This window comes from Phoxinus phoxinus (genome assembly GCF_949152265.1).
Source record: "Phoxinus phoxinus genome assembly, chromosome: 13".
Lineage (NCBI taxonomy): Eukaryota > Metazoa > Chordata > Actinopteri > Cypriniformes > Leuciscidae > Phoxinus > Phoxinus phoxinus.
Window position 1 is genome coordinate 26,641,465 of NC_136888.1, and position 19,756 is coordinate 26,661,220.

Here is a 19,756-nt window from a genome sequence, read left to right on the forward strand (position 1 = left end):
CATTTGTGTTCAGAAGAAGAAATTCATACAGGTTTGGAATAACTTTTGGGTAAACTATCCCTTTAAAGGAGCCGCCCCTTAAAAATGAATCTTTTCAGACATTTTTTTCCCCTTCATTTCAGAATGAAGGTTGAAAATAATCGGGTTTCCCATAAAAAACTTTATTAACATTATTAACAAGGGAACTAATATTTTAAATAATTATATGTCATGTTGGCAGCACTGATCAGATTCTCAGTTTTTGCATACAATTTTCAGCATTTCTTACACACTCACTACTACAGTCCCATAAGTAGCAGAAAGCATAAAAAAATTAGCCAAATTATGTACTAACCAAATACTCATGTTACGTATGACTCAAGTTTAGCAGTTCCATGAAAATCAACTTATCTTTCTGTGGAGTTCCATTGTGTCTTTTTTATTTTACATTTGCACTAATTACATAATTTGTCTATAGGCCTATTCATTAATTAATACATTTATTTAAATTATACATTAATTGGAGACCTAAACAGGAGACACATTACATTTTTTGTTTGTACCATGTGCTAAAAGTTTTTTTTTTCTCCTGTATTTTAAAGTATTATTGATGTTGTGAATGTGTTTGTCTTGGTGAACTTCCACGATGCAGAACAAATTACCACTAAGTTGAGTATAAATAATAAAAGGTTTCTAAACTAAACTAAACTAAACTAAACTAAACTAAATTTGTGAGCCATTACTGAAACTTTCAAATGCCAAAGGCCACATAACAATGGGGTTGTAAATCTTTGCAACTGACATTTTGTTGGGATAGGCCTATTTTGCCCCTTCAAGCTCAAACAAATTAAATGTATATAAATAGGCACAAATGTGCTTTTTCCACACATTGTGAACCCATACAAAAAGCATCCAAAGAATCCACACTAATAAATCATTGTATGTACAAATCATAAATCATTTTTAACAAACTATAAACACATATTTGAGACATGTCAAACTATTAGGCTACTTTTTGCCAAATACTGTATTATTGTTGGGTAAAAACATTTTAGGGACAACAACAATGAACATTTAAACAATTTTTAAACTAAAGTTTGAGATATATTCATTTATACATTTATGTTTCCATTTTATTTCCTGTTTACCTTTTTTTTTAAATGGAATATACAACAGGGTACAGCAATATTAATAACTTTATACACATTCCTTTTTTACAACTACTAAGGGTGGACACAAACATGAGCAATCCATCCTGTTTACCATTTTGAATATAAAATTAAATGCATGGGGTGCTAGAGGATGTAATACAATTATTTATAATTTAAGAGTATGCCTAAATTATATTTCTTGAGTAATCTTTAATTGACTTCTCTTCTCTGATGACGTGTTTACTGGCGGGAGGGCAGGACAACCTGTCAATCACATGAACAATTCCCAACCTACATTTACTTCTTCAAGAAGCCATTTCTCCGTTTCACTCGGATATATATAACTCACAATAGGGAAGGAAAGACTATCGCATCTTCTGTTTCTTGCCGACTTTTGAAATAATAGCGTTAACCTACGTTATACAAAATTTATTAGGCAAACGTTACACTCCGGTCTTCATCACATATTCATGAAGGAGTGTGTAAGTTAGGCCTAAAACATCAGCTTATAGACTATGGCATCAATGCCCAGTCATTTCTCTTACATTCTGAAAAAAGCGACTTGAGAGTAAACTGTAGCGGCAGCCTATATTATTGTACACCATCACCAGCAACTTTGCCAAATCTAAAGTGTTATGCTCAGGGTTCGGCTGCTCTCACCTGACTCCTCCCCCCGAGTTCGATGCGCTCGTCTCTCGGCTCTGCTCAGGCTTGTCAGTGCGGGCGAGAGCGCTGCTAAACATGGCGTCGGACGGGATGATTTTAACCAACCACGACCACCAAATCCGAGTTGGAATATTGACAGGTAAATACGAAATGACACTAGCTCCTTTTACGCCTCGTCGCTCGTGCTGGTCTGTCCGTTCACGCTGTTGCCCGCTGTTGATAGTCGTGCTGGTGGTGATTCCTATCAGCGAGTTCTGCCCCATCTATCGCTCGCGTTCCTCGACTCATTTGTAAAAAGCTGTGCGTTTACTTATCTGTATATTCTCGTATTAATTTATACACATATGCGATAATGTATCCGGCTCTGTGAGATCTGCCTTTGGTCTGTCATGCAGCACAGCTCAGTGTCAAGACAACAGTTTGTGTGATGAATTATTCATAGCTTGTACGCAAGACATCCAAATAATATAAAGCAGATAGCTGGAAAACCTTCCTATATCTGTGAATGAACCTTCCGATCGATGCCATATGTCTGTTTATGGTCATATTAACGTGTGTGTCTGCCGAATAGTGCTGTTATGTAGATACGAGTTGGTATTTGGAGTTGGTCACGCAGTGTTTTTTTCCCTCCTTCATGGATTTCTGCACAGCAGCATCTCAGCTTCGGGTTTGCTTCCAGTCTTTATTTGTACACATGCACGGTGATATCTAAATATATACATCCAGCGTCTCGTGCAATAGATAGATCCACTTAGAAATGCACCTGAAACACGACTTTCAGGGTTAACGATAATGGCTTTTACTATGCGCGCGATTAAGTAGTACTCTCGTGTATGCATGTGAATCGTTTGTATTGATCGCCACCCCAATGTTGGCTAAAATCAGGGGAACGAAGCAGCCACCTTCCTGTTAAATATCGCTGCCGTTGCTTCCCCTCGGGAGCAGGAGGGAATAAATGATGAGTGATGAATAGCGATGTCCGATTCGTGAACGAATGTTTTTTTTACTCAGATATCTTTATAATGAACTTATCACAATCACAATTAGTTCTCGAGTCGGATAAAACTCGTTCGTTAACGAGTCGAATTGATCGATTGTATTAGCGATTCTATTATCGACTCATTGATTCGAGAACAGTTTTTCCCACTCGTAAATAATGTGCTGAGTTACGTAAATAAATGTACTTGATTAAATGCACGTTTTTGTCAACATGCATGATTATGCAGTCCCATTAGCAACATTTCTGCGAAATTTTGCAGGTGTGATCTTCTGTCATATATAGTGTTGCAATCGCTTTTAAACCAAGCAGCTCTCTATTGGTCCACACTGCATACTTGTGTGACCAACTTGAACCCATTGTTAAATCTGTGAGGAAATCTGTTACCCTCATGTGCAATTCCTGTTTGCACTGATTCCAATTAAAATGATTGGATTTAGTCCTGAAAATTCGACGAACAACAATAAATGTGACCGCATTAAGTTAGTGTTATTAAAATCACCCTTATTAATAACACTAATTTAATGCCAGTTTTATCAAACTATGTGGCTGCATGGTTTTATTGGAACATTTTAGAGAATGTAATACCACACAGTGATGTCACGAATCACATGATGATGTAAAAGATTCGCTGAATAATTTTTTGAACTGGTTCTTTGTAACAAACTGCTTAAAGGAACCGATTCATGGAAATGAATTGGACTTGGATCACAAGTGATGAAATGCACTCACAGACTGAATGCAAATGTCAATGACTTTGCAGTGTGTCACATGTTCATGACATTCTTTTCGGCGTGCTTCCGCAAGCCTATTCCATGAGCACGAGTCTCTGAGCTTGTTGCGAGGGGGAATGGCATAAAACAGTGTGGGAATCCCCCTCCCCCCACCACACACACACACACACACACACACACACACACACACACACACACACGCACCCCTGTAAAAGCATGACTGCTGGCTGAGTGTGCTGTCCACTGTTTTTTTGGTGCTGAAATGCTGTCAGCCTCATATTTGTGCTTGTCGCAACGTTTTTTTCAGCTATGTGGAGCCGTAACAGAAATATATTTGAAAAGGTGAGAGGGATTTTCCTGAGGACATTATAAGCACCCCCCTTTTCCCCTTTCTCTTATACTAACATCAGCTGATCTAGTCCATCATTAGTCGCAGTCACGGCAAACCCTTCTAGGAGATTGGTTAGCATGCTTGCACTGTGTAGGGGCATTTCGTGGAAGCGCACGCTTATTGATGAGGAGCTCTGTGGAATTGTGTGTGTGTGTGTGTGTGTGTGTAAAGGAGGTAGGGAGGGAGGAAGAGCGAGTATGGATGCCTTAGAGTGAGAGGAAAATGGGACCAAACACAAAGAAATACGAAACGTGCACACTTAATAGTGAGCGAGTGACACATCGCCATTTCTAGACAGTTGGGCATTGACAGGGCAAAAACCTTTTGACCCCTTGTTTTCAGATGTTGTAAATTAGTATAATAGAAACATAACAGGGGCTTCCAAATTAATAGGTCTCCAAACTGATGCGTTAAAATGGCATAAAAAAATTATTTAAATTAGAAACCATTGATTTTATGCTATTCGAAGTTGATTTGTTTTGGTGTTTATCTTTGGGGTGGCAGTCGAGACATGCTTTGCTGATATCCCAGTGGTTTCCAGAACGTTATCATTGTGCCGAATGCTGTCTGGTTATGAATGTTTTGCATGTTTTGAATGTATAACATTCATAGCCTGGAACATTTTAGGGGAGAAAGGGAAATAATGAATGCATATAAAGGACAAATGCAGAATTCTCATGAGTCTCAAGGTTTTGGTTGAATGCTGAGCTCAAAGGCTTGAATTTTTGGAAGGGTGTTGCTTTTGGTTTTTATAGAATGGTAAAATATTTGTGTATCCTACAAACCGCCTCCTGAAGGGGATTGTGATTTTGGACCAAATTTGATGTGTTGTAAATGCCACATATTTACTGCATTCATCAGGTTTGCTCAACCAAGCGTTTTTCATTCTGATTGCTTGAGCTGTAGTTGTGCATGCTATGGAGGGTTAGACACATCTATCGGTAAGTCGTTGGTTGCTTTTTGATATCGGATACATGAAATAACACATAGAGAAAAAGCCCAAGCTTTTAGATCATTTCCTCTCCAGCTCTCATCTTTCAATTCAAAGGTGCCAGCATCAGAGTTACATTCACGGCTGTGGATGCTGTCAGGACTTGTCTCTGAGGTGTTCAGAGTGATCCTCCCGTGTGGGCAGGGCTCTTCCTTCTGAACAGCTGTCGTGCTTCAGCGAAAAAACTGAATTCAGGTACATGCCTGTCATTTATCTCGTTTCCACCAAAAAAGAACTGGTTCGGAACTGGTACCGGTTCAAAGTTGGTTCAACTTGCGAATCTTCTCAGAACCTGTTTGTTTTTCCACTTACTAGAGAGCCCAGCGAACGACGTCGTTACGTCACGGTGTAAGTCGCCATACGTCTTAGCTTTCCTAGAATTTTTTAGAATCCATCTAGAATCCAATCGTTGTACTATCTTTCTACTAGCGCTGTGTTTTTAGCAATGGCGATCGCAACCTTTCACGTCGCGTTGTTGGTCACAATAACCCGCCCCCAGCCCCCGACGTAAGCATGACGTGGCTAGTCCAAAGAGTTGGTGCCGCTTTGGATCCAATTTTCCTGGTGGAGAACAGGTTCTTTGGCTGTCGAAACACAAAGAACTGGTTCGCGAGAAAGCACCGGATCCGAACCGGCTCTTAAAATGCTTTGGTGGTAATTGATGTGCTTTATTTCCTCAAACACAGGAAATTATTGAGTTCTGGATTTTTTTTTAGTATCCAAATGGGTTTTACTTTGTATGGATCCCTGTGCAAGACATGCAGGGAAAAATATATATTGTGGCCACAAATTAAGAATTCTTAATATTACTATAATAATACCTACCCAATGTGCTACAACAATATAACCACAAGGCGGCACTCTCTAAACCAAAACATCAGCTTAGTCGTTAAATATATGAATTTAGAATTCGTTACTTAATTCATTATCTGATTTTAATTAAGCTAAATTGTTGCCACGATTTGATTAAAACGAAGGAACGAATTAGTACAATATGGCCACGATTTACCTAAAATGAAAGAACGAATGAATACGATTTTCCCAATTGTGTGTGATACGTAACTTTGGTTTACTTGGCCAGATATTTAACCATTAAATTGAAGTTTCGATTTAGAGAGCGTCATATTGATACAACACGTTGGGTATTATTATAGCGTGCCACAGAAATGAATCCTAAAACCCAGAAGTTAATTAGCATAACTTTTATGTTTTGAAATAAGATCTGTGGTTAACACAAGCTTAAGATATTTTCACGTTTTATTCTATGATAATAAAATACATCAGGATTACCCCCTTGTGATTTATTTATGCTTTTAGATGTCTTGAAAAAGGCGGTTGCCAACAAGTGGCGAAATGGGACTACAGAGGCCATTGAGGACATTAAACATCATCATGGCAAACAGATCTACTAACTAGTCGGCTTTTACAGCCTTCGTACTCTTGCAAACCATTCTAACTCTTCTATTCTAGCTTTCTAGATTTTAAATAAAGGCAAAAAGTTGTCCGAAACTAAGTGGGGGTGTTGAAGTCATCCCATCGTGGAGTAGTTCTTAATAGCCTAGCCTTAGATTTTTACTTCTGGCGATTGCTTTAAGGCTTCAAAATTACTAAAAGTTGTATTCATTTAATTTGTGAAGATCAAGAAGACACGAGTCAAGAAATCATAAACTTTTGTTGGCCGTGCACAGAACTTATTTTTTGTAGTTGTCCAGAAGTCAATGGAAAAAATCTGATTGGCTTTTTGTCGAGGAAACCAGGGTGGCTTACAAAAATGTTGTCCTTGCAACACTCTATTATAGTCATAACACTCTGTTATAGCAACCATTTAAGCACCGTAATCGTTGTATTGAATTTTTTATTACATCAGTCACCAGTAAGCTGCTCCTGTCTTGAGATCCACCTTCAGATGTAGTTCCTCAAGGCCATTGTGGTGTCAGAGCATGTTAGCACCCTTGTGAAGGGTATCTTTGTGCTAACACTCAAACAGCTCTCCAAAAGTTTACACTTCAAGTCCCTTTAACACCTCCAGAAACCCTCCAGTGGTGAGGGAGCAGACACTTGAATAGCAATTGGGAACTCATGTGCCAGACTTAAAGGCAATAGAGGATCTTGTATTTGAAAGACATGGGCCTCTGCCAAGATCTAATCTCAGTTTTACGTCAACAGTTGCCATTAATAAGCCTTAATGAAAGATAGTTCAGATGTCAGTCCCCAGGTATCGTTTCGAAGCCATCAGTATTGAATTACAGGGGCATAATTTCACAGGTGTTAAAAATTCAGACAAGATCAGCCCCGGAGAACACAGATAACAAAGCATTCTGGTCAGTGTTCTCAGAACGGCACGTATGCTAGATATCAAATCAAAGCTAGAGGCAAATGTGCGGCTTTTATGAAGTGGTTTATGCGAATACTCCTTTCCATGGCGACATGGATGACATTTTTGTGGATTTATGCTCCTCGTTTTCTGACTAGTTGCCCTTTGGGGATGTAGAGGACAAATGTCTTTAGAAAGATACATTTATGGTAGTCTAGGTTTGTCGTCACTATAGAAGCATATGGGTGCGTATTTTTAAAGATCACTGTCGTTTTTTTAAAGTTAATTAGGATGTTGAAAGACTTTGGACCTACAGTGACTTAATACTATATCATTCCTGAGGCATTTTGCCATAAAAAGCACTAAGCTGCATGCCCACGGACGGAGTTTTACGTGTATCTGGTAACGAAGCTGTCATACGGCGCAACCAGAGAGACCCATCGAAAGCAGTTCTCTTTCTGGTAACTGCATTATGCTGAAGGTATCTTCAGTTTAGCGGATTATTAATCTATTCCATCGAGGGATTTCTGTCCAGATGTGGGCGAGATGAAATTGCATGCTCATGATAAATCCACTGCAGTTGTTATCTGCATATGTTTAGAGCTCAGATCTCTCAGCATGGGCACAAGAATTTCTTTTTGAAGCGGATTATCTTTGAAGCATCTCTCTGCTGTTTAGAGAGCCATAGCTTGTACTGAGATATACTTAATGTAAGTCTCAGCTATAGTGTAACCCCATGGCAATGATGTATTCTTTGAAACGCCTAAGGGGCCCACTTAGTCCAACTAGAACAGACAGAATTGAAATGGAAGGTTCTCCATGCAAGTACTACTCACAGATTTACAGTTAAACGTTAGGGTGATCATTTTTAAGATGATAAATTCTTTATGGATTTTATTTTACATGCAAAGTTATTTTGGTTATTATTTTACATATATGCTTGCTTGCTTGGGTATTACAATATGATTACAAGTTATTCATTATTTTTGCAAATGTTTTACATAGACATTCTGACATGCAAACATATTTTTATTTTGACTCTTATATTACAAAGACATGCGTGCATATGAACTTAATATTTTTCTTATTTCCCATGATTATGCATACAAGCAATTTTTTGACATATAAAAAGCAAAAAGTTATTTTGCATATAAGCATGTCTTTTTTATTTTACATAAAACATACTGACATGTCAAATTATTTGGCACTTATTTTACATAATTTTGCATTCATGCGTGTTTGTATGTCAAGTACGAGCTAAAATAAAGAATAATCTTGCATGCAAGCATTTCTTTATTAATAATAATTTGAATAATTTTGCATCAACATACTTAAACATAAACATTCTAACATGAAAATAGTTTATTTTGGCTCTTATTTTGCATAAAATACTTGCATGCCAAAATATTCTTTATTTGGCTGTGCTTAATGTTAAGAGCCAAAATAAATAATGATTGTGCATGTGAGCATGCTTTTGCAAAAAGACCAATTATTCTTTTATTTCGTTTTTTTTGTTTGCACCTAATTACATACTAAATTAACTGTTTAATTTCCAAAATGGTTTTTAACATTGTTTCATTACACATTTATTGAAGACTTTTTTTTTTCTCAAGAAGGTCACCTGTCTGAGATCTCGCAGTTTCCCGCTCTGCTATTGGTTGACCTATAGTGAGTGACAGGTCTCCTGTCCTCTCGCAGTGTGTTCCAGCATGGTTGGCTCAGAGGCCTGCCTCTATTACCACACCACAAGCTTCATTCATAAATGCGTAATGGCTCATGAACGTGTTGGCTCTGTGTCTGTGTCCTGCTGGGGATTTGGAGCAGTGGGAAATATGATCCAGCAGGACATTTATACCATGCCGTCTAGCCTATGCTTCACTTCCCACTTACACTCAGAGTGTGTGGAGAGTGTGTGAACTCATTGCAGATGGTATATTGTGTATTTTACACAAACAGGGTATATGGCCGTCATAGAGCCAGACTGACCTGTTTACTGACGTCACAGGCACCCAAGTTTCATTTGTTTTTAGTACAATCTGAAATCCTTTAATTCTCTTTCTTATATTATTATTATTGAAAGAATGTCTAATGTCCATTAGCAGAAGTGCTAATAGGCCTAGACCTTGATTTAGGTCCATGTTCCATAAAGTTTTGTTGTGGCATTTTTCAGAGTAAAGGTCCGAAAAAAGTCCGAAATGCGCATCCGAAATTTTCGCATGTTAAAAAATAAATACGACCTCACGTTATGTCAATCACGCTTGCACACTGCCTCCGAAACTTCGATTTTCTGCGTTTTTCGCATCCGTAACAAGCAGTTTGAATGGTGCTTTGACAATTCAGAGCCACGGAATCACGAATACGAAAAAAACGCATACGAAAATTTCAGACTCAGTGTGCAATTGCCTTTAAGATAAGTGTGTGTGTGTGTGTTTAAATTAAATATAATTCTTAGTGAAGAATGTTGTCAATTTCTTTTTCTTTTGATTTATTAATTTCTTTTACAATTTTTTTTTTACTGTATTATTGAGTTATAAGGGCTTTTCTCTTTTAATACAGAACATCTGAAATATACACACAATATGTGTTTTTTTTGTTTTGTTAGGATAATTGATAATTCATTCATATTTTTAGTTTTTGCTATAGTGAAATATGAGTGGTCCAATTACACGTTTAAGAAAACACTGTAAAGTTGTTTCAATATGAGCGCATCTGCTAAAAATAGTTTGTCTTCTATAAACATCTATGTAAATGAGAAACAGATTTTGCTTATTCATAAGATATTTATATGCTCAAATGCTCCAGAGATCCATTTCAGTATGACAATATATCAGCCTAACTGCCTAACAAGATATAATTCACTTCCGATTATGACTTTTATTTCAGCAAACTCGTGCCTCTTTCAGCTCTTAATGATCAAGAAATGACCTTTGCCCTCCTCTGTCCCATGATGCCCTGAGTGCTGGCCTTGAAATTGTGGATTTTTCACGCTGGCCTCCTGACTGCTGATTAAATGGACCTCTGAAGGGGTTCATGGCTGGTCATATATTTATCATGCTCCACCATTAGAGTTCAGAGACCAGCCCAGATCCACACACACACACACACACACACACAAAAAGCGTGGTGTTTGGCACCAATTAAAAATCAATGATTTAAATACCACGTATAGGAATGTGTATAAAACGAATGCATGCGCAAGGATATTCTAGCGCAGTGGCTGAAATGCAGCACTGTTTGATAGTTAGCACAGCAGAGGCTGAAAATGAGCATGATAATCCTCATGCAGTTTTAATCGGCCTTTAATCATTACTCTCATTACACCCCTCCACTGTCAACGGCACTCCAAACACACTTCTGTCCAACGCTAGACACATACAACTCTGAATACATAAGAGAAAGCCTGTGTGTTTGTGGAATAGATTGAGAACATGGCTTTGTTATGGCTTTGTGATTGTGTGAGCAAACGTGGTTTAATTGTGTTGGTTTTTATCGTTCCTTAATAATGCTGCTGTGTGATTTTTATTTATTTTTTAGCTTTTTTGCGATATTTTCATGTTTGCGAGCATGTTACTAGTGATGTGAACATGTACACGTGTTTGTAGTCAGGGAGCTATTCTCACCGCACCAGCCCCGTGGAGCAAGGCCTGACACGGTTCGTATTGTTTTCCGTTTAATCGCCATATAAAGCGCATCAAAATTTTTAGCTCCAGCTCTCTAAGCTGTTTATTATGCCTTTCTATTTGCATATCTTATATCACAGCCATACATGCCCATATTATTTATTTGTTAGATTGAAAAAAGGCTATACTATCCGTTTATCAGCTTGTTTAGAAGAACCTGTGGCCGGTTGTATAAACTGCTTAAGGCTTTCACAAATTAAAAGATTTTGTAAAATCTTATCAGATTTACAAAATGTGAGAGACAGCAAACATGACAATAAAAAAATCATAGATTTAACAGTTTTGTTCCTATAGCATGTCGAGTGCCAAGACAGCACACCACACACTAACAGATTCCATTCACAAACAACAAGATTCCCAACTGTGAACGCAGGAAATCTCTCATGGTCAAATGGGACTTTGGAGTACACAAATGTGGCAGACAACAGGCAAGAAGAAATGATAATAGTGTTTGGAGTTTGGACTGCTTTTTACAGAAAATTCTTACGGAAAAAGTAAAAGGTTTGGATGAAGTCGTGTTATGCTTCCGTCTTCTGTCAGGTCACTTCCTGATTTGGTATCATTTCATTCCTCGTGACAATCTACAGAGTGTGTGCGTGTTTGTCTTCGGGGGTTCCCCTCACACAACAGGATTTCTGATCGTAAAAATTCAACATGTTGGATATTTACGACTTGAGATTGGTGCGGCCCGACGTTCTTCCGAGCAGATTCAATCACATCACACTACAGGAAAATCTGATCAAAGATCATCAAGATACAGGATTTTTGAAAGGGAGAATTGGGTCCAAAATCAGCTTGGTTATCTTATCTTGGGTGCCTTAAGACTAGTCTTACAAGTTATTCATCTAATTTGTTTTCTTTAAGACTGGTCATAACTTGTTTTAAATCCGTCAGTTGCATGAAAAAGGTAGATTGGTCTAATTTGAATCCGAAAAAGTAAGACTGATTTACCCTAACTTATTTCTTAGACACAGTCTTAACATAGCGCCTATGTTTATGCAATTGACCCCCTGCCTGGGCTGAGTTTTAGTCTCAGGAAGCACAAAACTGGTTCCATTAGTCAAGAAGTACAGATATAACTCTTTCTTGTTTAGCCTTTCGGTGAAGTATGTACGATTTTTCAAGTTAAAATACTTCTTAAAATAATTATCTTCAGTTTATTGTTTATTTACTACTATTAGTAAGCAATTCATGGGTTTTTTTCTCCCATTAAAGTGAAATTAAGCCTCCAAGGCACCATCAAAACATTGAGAGTGGTCGGATCAGATCTGTCATGATGAAACAGGTCATGAACACGTCTAAGTGAACGAGGCATTGTGATTCAACTGTGGTCCAATAAATACTTTGATAAAACATTATCATCATGCACTCGTTCAGGGAGACAAATATTCCAGATTATAATGTTTACTCGGATGTGTCCTGCCCAGTGTCCTGTCCAGTGTGCCTCAAACAGCTTTGGCAAAATCTGCACCCGTTGCAGATATGTTGGATGGGTTTATCATAAGAACGCACTCGTGTTCGCTCTAGTTTTAACCTAGTCAATTGCTTACTCATGACACATAGCAACCCAGCTAAAAGTGAAAGTTGCCTAATTTTACCTGTTGAGACATGCATACATTATTGCAGCTTCTCTCTGTATCAAACACCCTGTTTAGTTCCTGTTTCGATTAAGCCCCTCCTTCCGAAATATGAAATCTGCTCTGATTGGTTAGCTGGCCCAGTGTGTTGTGATTGGCGACCCGCTTAGAGTGTGTTCCGGAAATGTTACGCCCCTTACCATAACCGTAAGTTTCATCTGTTCAGGTGTAAATATTCACAATGGCATCAATTTTTCCATACCAATTCGACCCCTATTAAGACCCTGAACAAGCGGATCGTGCAGAACCTTTGCAAGCACAGATTTTACAGGACATTTCAGAGTGGTACGTTCCTTAGGATTGGTGAACAGACAAAAGCTAAACACTACATCAACACTGTAATGTTAGCTGGCAGGCTAGTGGAGACAAACAGTTTGCCCTTTGTTTACATCAACAACATAAAACTTATAATTGGAACTGTTAATAGAAAAAATAAAATAAAATTGTACCGACAAAATGGGAATTTCTCCGACTTTCAGGAGAAGCTTTTGTGCGTAGACGACATTATACTCTCTTACTGTGCGTTCACACCGTCAAAATTCGCTCTCGCCGCCCTGCCAACAATGCCGTAGAAAGATTTGTGGACGCTGACGTACATCGAATACTTGGTCTTTTTAAAAACTTTATTTAAAGAGGCCGCAAAGAAAACAAGCATGTTGATCGTTATTTGTGCAGATTGACCACAAGTAGGGTATAAGTTATCTTTTAATGTGAAAGTAAGAAATTGATCGATGGAATGAACTTAACAATTACAGCGACATGTTTGCTAACTAAATAATCCAATTAAAATCCATTTGTGTGGTGTGGCTTTTGTGCTCATGGTTAAAAACAAGCGTTCTAGCCGTAAATATTGCCTATAAATAGTGTTGCGTGCCTTCTTATCAAATACACATGATCAACCTCTCCTCCATTTTGCTTGGGAACTAATATGGTCGGAACCAAAGTTTACCAGACTGCGTTTTCTGCAATCCTCTCAAGCGGAGGACTTCTACATTCCGATTGGTTGCCACCGAACTGCGTCATAGCTCATTACCATAAAGTTGACTGGACTTCAACTCTCCTCGCCGCTCTCACCGTCCAAGACGCGCCGCACCGCCCTCGGCTCACATTGAAAATGAATGTCTTTCGGCCACTTTGACGCTCTTGCCGGAGGCCGTGTGAACGCACAGTTAGGTTCTGGAAGTATAAATATATTATAATTTTTTTTTTTACGTTTAGTGACAAATCGATTGGGCCAGCAGGAAAAAAAATCCTTATTGTTGATGCCTGAACAGCTTGGTTATATTCCGGGAACACTTCTCACAGTGAGGTAGAAACTGTATCAGTAACAGTACAAGAGGCCCATATGGTGGAAACAGACTGTGTGAGAGAGAGAATCTGCCAAAGTGTCTCAGTAATGATCTCTTCTCTTAAACATGCCTTCCCATCTGAATGTGCCTGTGTTCTGTTGGCTCGTGTCTGGATGAATAATTTAACTCAAGCCTTATCTGGACACGGTGTGACTGCAGCGTCTTAGATAATAGAATACAGACATTAATCACAGACCCCCTTCACCTACGGCTAAAGGAACCCCCGGAATGCACCGCTGATCAAATGGACATGCTGCTCTTTACGTTTTTGTAAACTGTCGGAGTGTGTGTTTCAGAGTATAGCCTATGTGATGTGTTTCTGTGTCGGCATTACTTCAGAGTTCTGTGAGTGCAGTGCCTGTCCTGAGAAAGGCAAGGTGGCAAGTTTCTTTCTGTATTCTTTGATGAGTAGAAAGCTCCGATCTTTCCAAAAAAACATTCAGTGTGAATAAAGTGTAGGTAACACACCTACTTGGAAGCAAACATTTTGCTACCACCACCACCATTATTATCAATTATTGGGGTGTGAATCCCAAGGATCCCACAATACCGTCATAATCTTCATATCTCGGGTCACATTGCAGTACAGTTGCAGCCTCTTTAATATGGAGAAATACGGAAAGTATTACAGAACATCAAGACTTATTAAACTGCAATAAGGCTTTCATATGGCATCTCTTAAAAATTGCATTTTTCATATCAGGCTTTTGTTTCTCTTTAATGCTGTTAAAGGGGAAATGAATCCAGGCTCTCGGTGCGTATGTAGAATGAGACGTCTTTAGTTGCGCAACCGTACTACAATAACTTCTGACTGCTCTCAAATAACCGAAAGCAGTGCACTTTGTTTCGATTTAACAACAAATGCTAATTAAAGCATTGATGCTTGGCTTGCTTCAGAGTGGCGATTCTGTATTGTAATGAAACATTAGTGTAGAGGATAATAATAATAATAATATATTCTATTGATTTAATTCTTTCTCTAATAATGAAATGAGTCTAACTGGTCTAAAGTGTCAGTTTCTGTATATTGGTTGAAGTGGACCTATTTAAAAAAAAAAAAAAAAAAAAAAAAAAAAAATTGGTTGTATAGCATAATGAGATATCTGATATGATCTGATGCGTTTTGGTGAGAGGGATTCACAAACTCCTGCAGGAGCGGAGATGAGTCCGCAGACATCTGTCTTAAGAACTCAACTACTGTCAACTTAATTCATCTCTCCGTCTCTCTGCTTTGCTTAATTTTCTGTCTTTCTTGTGATTGTAGACGGGCAGCTTTGGATCATTATTAGTCATGCTTGAGATCTTCCTGTTCGTCATGGGTGATCCCAACTATGGACGTATCAGATGCAATCACACTTTCATTGATTCACAAAACACACCAAACCACAAAGTGAATGAAAAGAGCACCTTTAAGTCAGTGTGGTGTGTGAGACCCAGCGAGTCGTTCTGCAGCAGATTAAGCTTCCGATTCGGATGCAGAGCTGGATTGTGGGATTACAGCTCTCACATTTTGGAGCAGGCTGTCTTCATCCGCAGTGTCAGTCTAGTGAAGGACAGTCCTGCTGTCACAGTCCCCATAAATGATTTTTACAAACTGGTCTGCAACATGAGGCCTACAGTAGGGCTGAACGATACATCGAATTTTCATCGTCATCGCGATATGAACTCCCGCGATGAACACATCGCAACAGACAGCCTGACACGATGAATAATGCCTGGTTCAGATTAGCACTACACGTTTTTGACTCCTAAAATCTTGTCGTGGACAAGAAACATGTCAGACTACACGTTGCTTTCCGACCAGTCATCGCGTGCCGTCACACACACACATTCACTCGCACGCACAGACACACAAACACACACACTCACTGTCCCTCGCTCACTCACGCACACACACGCTCACTGGCGCACACACACACTCACTGTTGCACTCACTCACGTCTCGCTCACATATTCAACCCGTCGTGGAGGACCGTTAAAGAATTAAACATGCTATAGTCTTTCTGTCGTGAAGCATCGTCTAGGTCTAGACGTAGGTTGTCGCCCACTATGACACACTATACGAGATGAAACGATCGAATCTTGCGTCCCGACGCCCGTTGTCGTTATTACGAATCTCCACGACACCCATACGTCAAACGGATCGTGCCAAAATCGCGCTAAAATCGTGTATTCTGAACCAGGCAGGTAATAAACGTTTGACATATCACACAAAGAACCTATTAAAGCACTAAGACATGGGAACAGTATAGTTAACAATCACATTTATCGCAAGTCATATCGTCATCGCAATATTAAACAATGTTATCGCACATCGCAGCTTTACCTCATATCGTGCAGCCCTAGCCTACAGGAAGTTCTTGTTGTCTTGGGCTGTGTTTGAAATCAGCCCCTAAACCTTTAATTGGGCACTATTTCAGGGGACGGCCATTTGGCGTCCGAAACCATAGTGGATGTTATCGAGTGTACTCATTCAATCCCATAATGCACCGCAGTTAGCAAACTAGTTTTTGTTAATACAATAAAGTTAGTAAATTGGTATGAGCAACTACAGTAATTTAAAAATATACACAAAATAACACAGTGAAAATAAAGTGGCATTTTGGGGTTACGGAAACTACAGTTACAAATACATAATACTAACATGAACTGATAATGAAACGTATGGCAACTGCTCCTGATGAATTGAATAAACATACATACCTGCATGCAAACGTCTTTCCAGCTTACTCATGATGACGTACCAGTTATTCATAAATGGTCATATAGCCCAACAATTTTGCATGGTATATCCATATGGGGAAACTAGCAGAAAAAGATTCTGGTGATTGCTGCCTTTTTGCTGTCAAATATCACCCTCAACATAGAACATACCCCAAAAGACCGAAAAATGTCTGTCCGCCTGACAAATTGTCATCAAAAGTGATGGGTCACAAATCTCACATTTGGTTAATTGATTTTGTGTGAGTTTACCCTATGTTGCACCCTGACCCCAGTCCACCTAGGGGCATAACATTACTAAATAAACATCATGCAATTCACTTCATATAGTATAGCAGTACATAAGTCAAGTCTCAACTCTTTCTAGAAGTATTGTTCATATGCAAAAAATATGCTTAATCCGATATCTGGAATGGTAATGCTTGAAAGTTCTGTTTTCTCCGATTTGAGGTGCAGGAGAGAACTTTGGTTATACCAGCTGTAATCCACTAGACAGAAAGGTCATCTTGGTCTTAAATTGAAGCTTATAAACTTGGGAAGTTTTTCATGTACATTTGAGGCAGTGATATGTATAATAAAATGCTTGAAAATTATCACTTTTGATGACAATTTGTCAGGCAGACAGACATTTTTTGGACTTTTGGGGTATGTTGAGGGTGATATTTGACAGCAAAAAAGCAGCAATCACCAGAATATTTTTCTGCTAGTTTCCCCAATGTATCAGGATACACCATGCTACATTTTAGGGTTATATGACCATTTATGTAGCTGCAGTACCTTAATATTCACAATTACATCATTCCGTCAAAAGCTTTTCCCAAAAAGGGAGTTTTTTTGGCCCCTGAGACCAAACGGGGCCGAGTTGGGGGTGGTCATTACCAACTTTTGATGGCCCAAGGTATAAGATAATAGGAAATAATAGTGAAAAAAGGCAGCAAAAAACATCCTGAGGAGTGGACCTGGCTCCCGGCCTGTATGACATTGCATGCTCGTAATTTCTTTTGCATTTTATTCAGAATGAAGGGATACTATACAGCGCACGACAACGCATTTGCACATGCAACGAAGAGCGCACGCTATGAGAACAGTACAACAGGAAAGTTTGCTTTTCTGAAGTGAGAGACTTTTTGTCATAAGTTACAAAAATAACTTGCAAATAATGCACTAACATATAGCCTGACAACATCTCATCTGACCGCAGATACTCAATCGGGACAATGTGTTTTTCACAGGCACTCTTTACTTAAATTGCGTCTGACAGAAGTGTCAACATCAAGTCTTGCATAAGTTCATAAATGCATAGTAAAAGTAATCCATATGAATTAAGCAAATCAAGTCTTCTGAAGAGACATGAATGCTTTATTTGATAAACAAATTTAATTTAGGCTTTTAATCAACACACATACATAGAGCACATCAAACCGCTCCGATAATATGGATTGCTTGTACAATATCATAAACTTGAGGTGTCATATTTTTGTTTCCACTTACCAATCTCTCAGGACAGAAATCTCTCAGGTTTCATTAAAAATATCTTAATTTTTATTTTGAAGATGAACCAGAAGTCTTAAGACTTTGAAACGACATGAGGGTGAGTAAATGATGACAGAACTGAATTTGGATTTTTGGGTGAACTATCCCTTTAATCAAGAAAAGATTGGAGTATGATGCTTCTTTATGAGATTTAATGAGAAGCTTTGCACCCCGTCACTCTGAGGGTGATTCAAGCCTTTATATTTTTGGGATTTTGCCACTTTTATTTTTAGAAGTAGTCGAGAGTGCATAGGAAGCCATGCAATATCCTGAATTAGCACGTCTGGCTAGGCCACGTGTCCAACACATTTCTCTGTTTTAAAGGCCCTCATTTCCTATTAAAAAAGGAAGTTGTGTTGAAAGATATTAAAGAGCTCATGTTTTTTTTTTTTTTTTTCTGAGTAGCCACTAACTTTTAGTTTGTCAGACTCTTAAACCATGATTCGCTACTTGCTTTTGCTATAAGGAAGATGGTAATAGGAGGAGGGACATTTTCATTCTAGAGACCATGTGATGAAAAGTTTGACATGCCCATAAATAAGCTGAGAGTTCACCTAATATATTCTGTCAGTTACTCCCCCTCATGTGGTTCCGAACCTGTATGTGGAATGCAAAATAAGTTTTTTTTTTTTTTTTGTGTTAAGAAATGTTATTTGTCCATATAACAGAATGCAGTGGTCACCCAAACTGTTTGGTAACCAGACAACAATTTTGTTCCAAAAAAGTTAACTGTGTTGACTTTTTATGAGTACACAAGCATTTAGCTTTAAAGCAAACATGGCCCACAAAAGATGTTTGATTTCATTAGGTCATTTATGTTAAGTTTTAATCTTTCTTTGTGCGTTTTAATGCAAGTTTCAGCAGTATTGGAGCAAAAAGCAGTCACTTTGGTAACCTTTTTTTCTACAAACAAACAAAAAAGAGACCGAAATGCTCTTACAATGTGGGTACATGGGTCAGTTGGTGTATTTGTCCCATAGACTTCCATTGCAAGTCCATAACTTTCTGTGCGCTTTATTCTTTGCTTTCACAAAAAGAGGGAAGGGTTAAAATGTTTTTTTCTTTCTAAATAGATAACAGATGCTGCCCATAGACCTTAACTCATATTAAAGCCATAATATCCCTTTAAGAGGAACTCCAAAATATTGTTTTCATATGTGTTACAGTGACAGCTCTGCTCTTAATGAATGTCTTGCAGGAGAGTAAACAGTTTAGTTTCTATGTGTATGTGTCTGCTTGTATGTGCAGAAATGAGGCAAGAGTGCTAATGAAAGCACAGGGGTCATCAGCAGTGGGCTTTAAGATAATTACCAGCGTTCACAAGGGGAATAGCCGTGTGTGTGTGTGTGTTTGTGTGTTTTGGATGTAAGGGTTTGCGTCATACCTCTGTAAATCTAAATCACTCATTCTTTGATGTCTTTTCTCTATCTTTCTTTCTCGCTCTCTTAGGATGTATGCTTCATCTTGTTCATCATTTATCTACCCTGATGCCTTTTCTTCTCATCCACAGTCTCTCGCTCTCCTCCCTAATCCAACTCTTCCTCAGTCGCTCCTTCTTCACCTCCCCCATTCTCTACTTCAGTCTTCAGATCCCTTCATCATTCCCCATTGTT

General features: G+C 38.6%; 1 protein-coding gene across 19 annotated transcripts in view; it reads left to right on the forward strand.

Annotated features, from left to right (window-relative positions):
* The first annotated feature begins 1,813 nt into the window (after positions 1–1,813).
* The window catches only part of gphna (gephyrin a), a 96,908-nt gene continuing 78,965 nt past the window's right edge, over positions 1,814–19,756 (forward strand). For 17 of the 19 annotated variants that reach the window (XR_013800098.1, XM_079633676.1, XM_079633690.1 and 14 more), the window contains exon 1: positions 1,814–1,935. Coding sequence is in view for 18 of the 19 variants with exons in the window: in XM_079633676.1 (XP_079489802.1) it covers positions 1,872–1,935 (64 nt within the window). In the remaining variant the exon portion in view is untranslated. The remainder of the gene's footprint in view (positions 1,936–19,756) is intronic. The other 2 variants (XM_079633687.1, XM_079633685.1) reach the window with 2 other exon arrangements.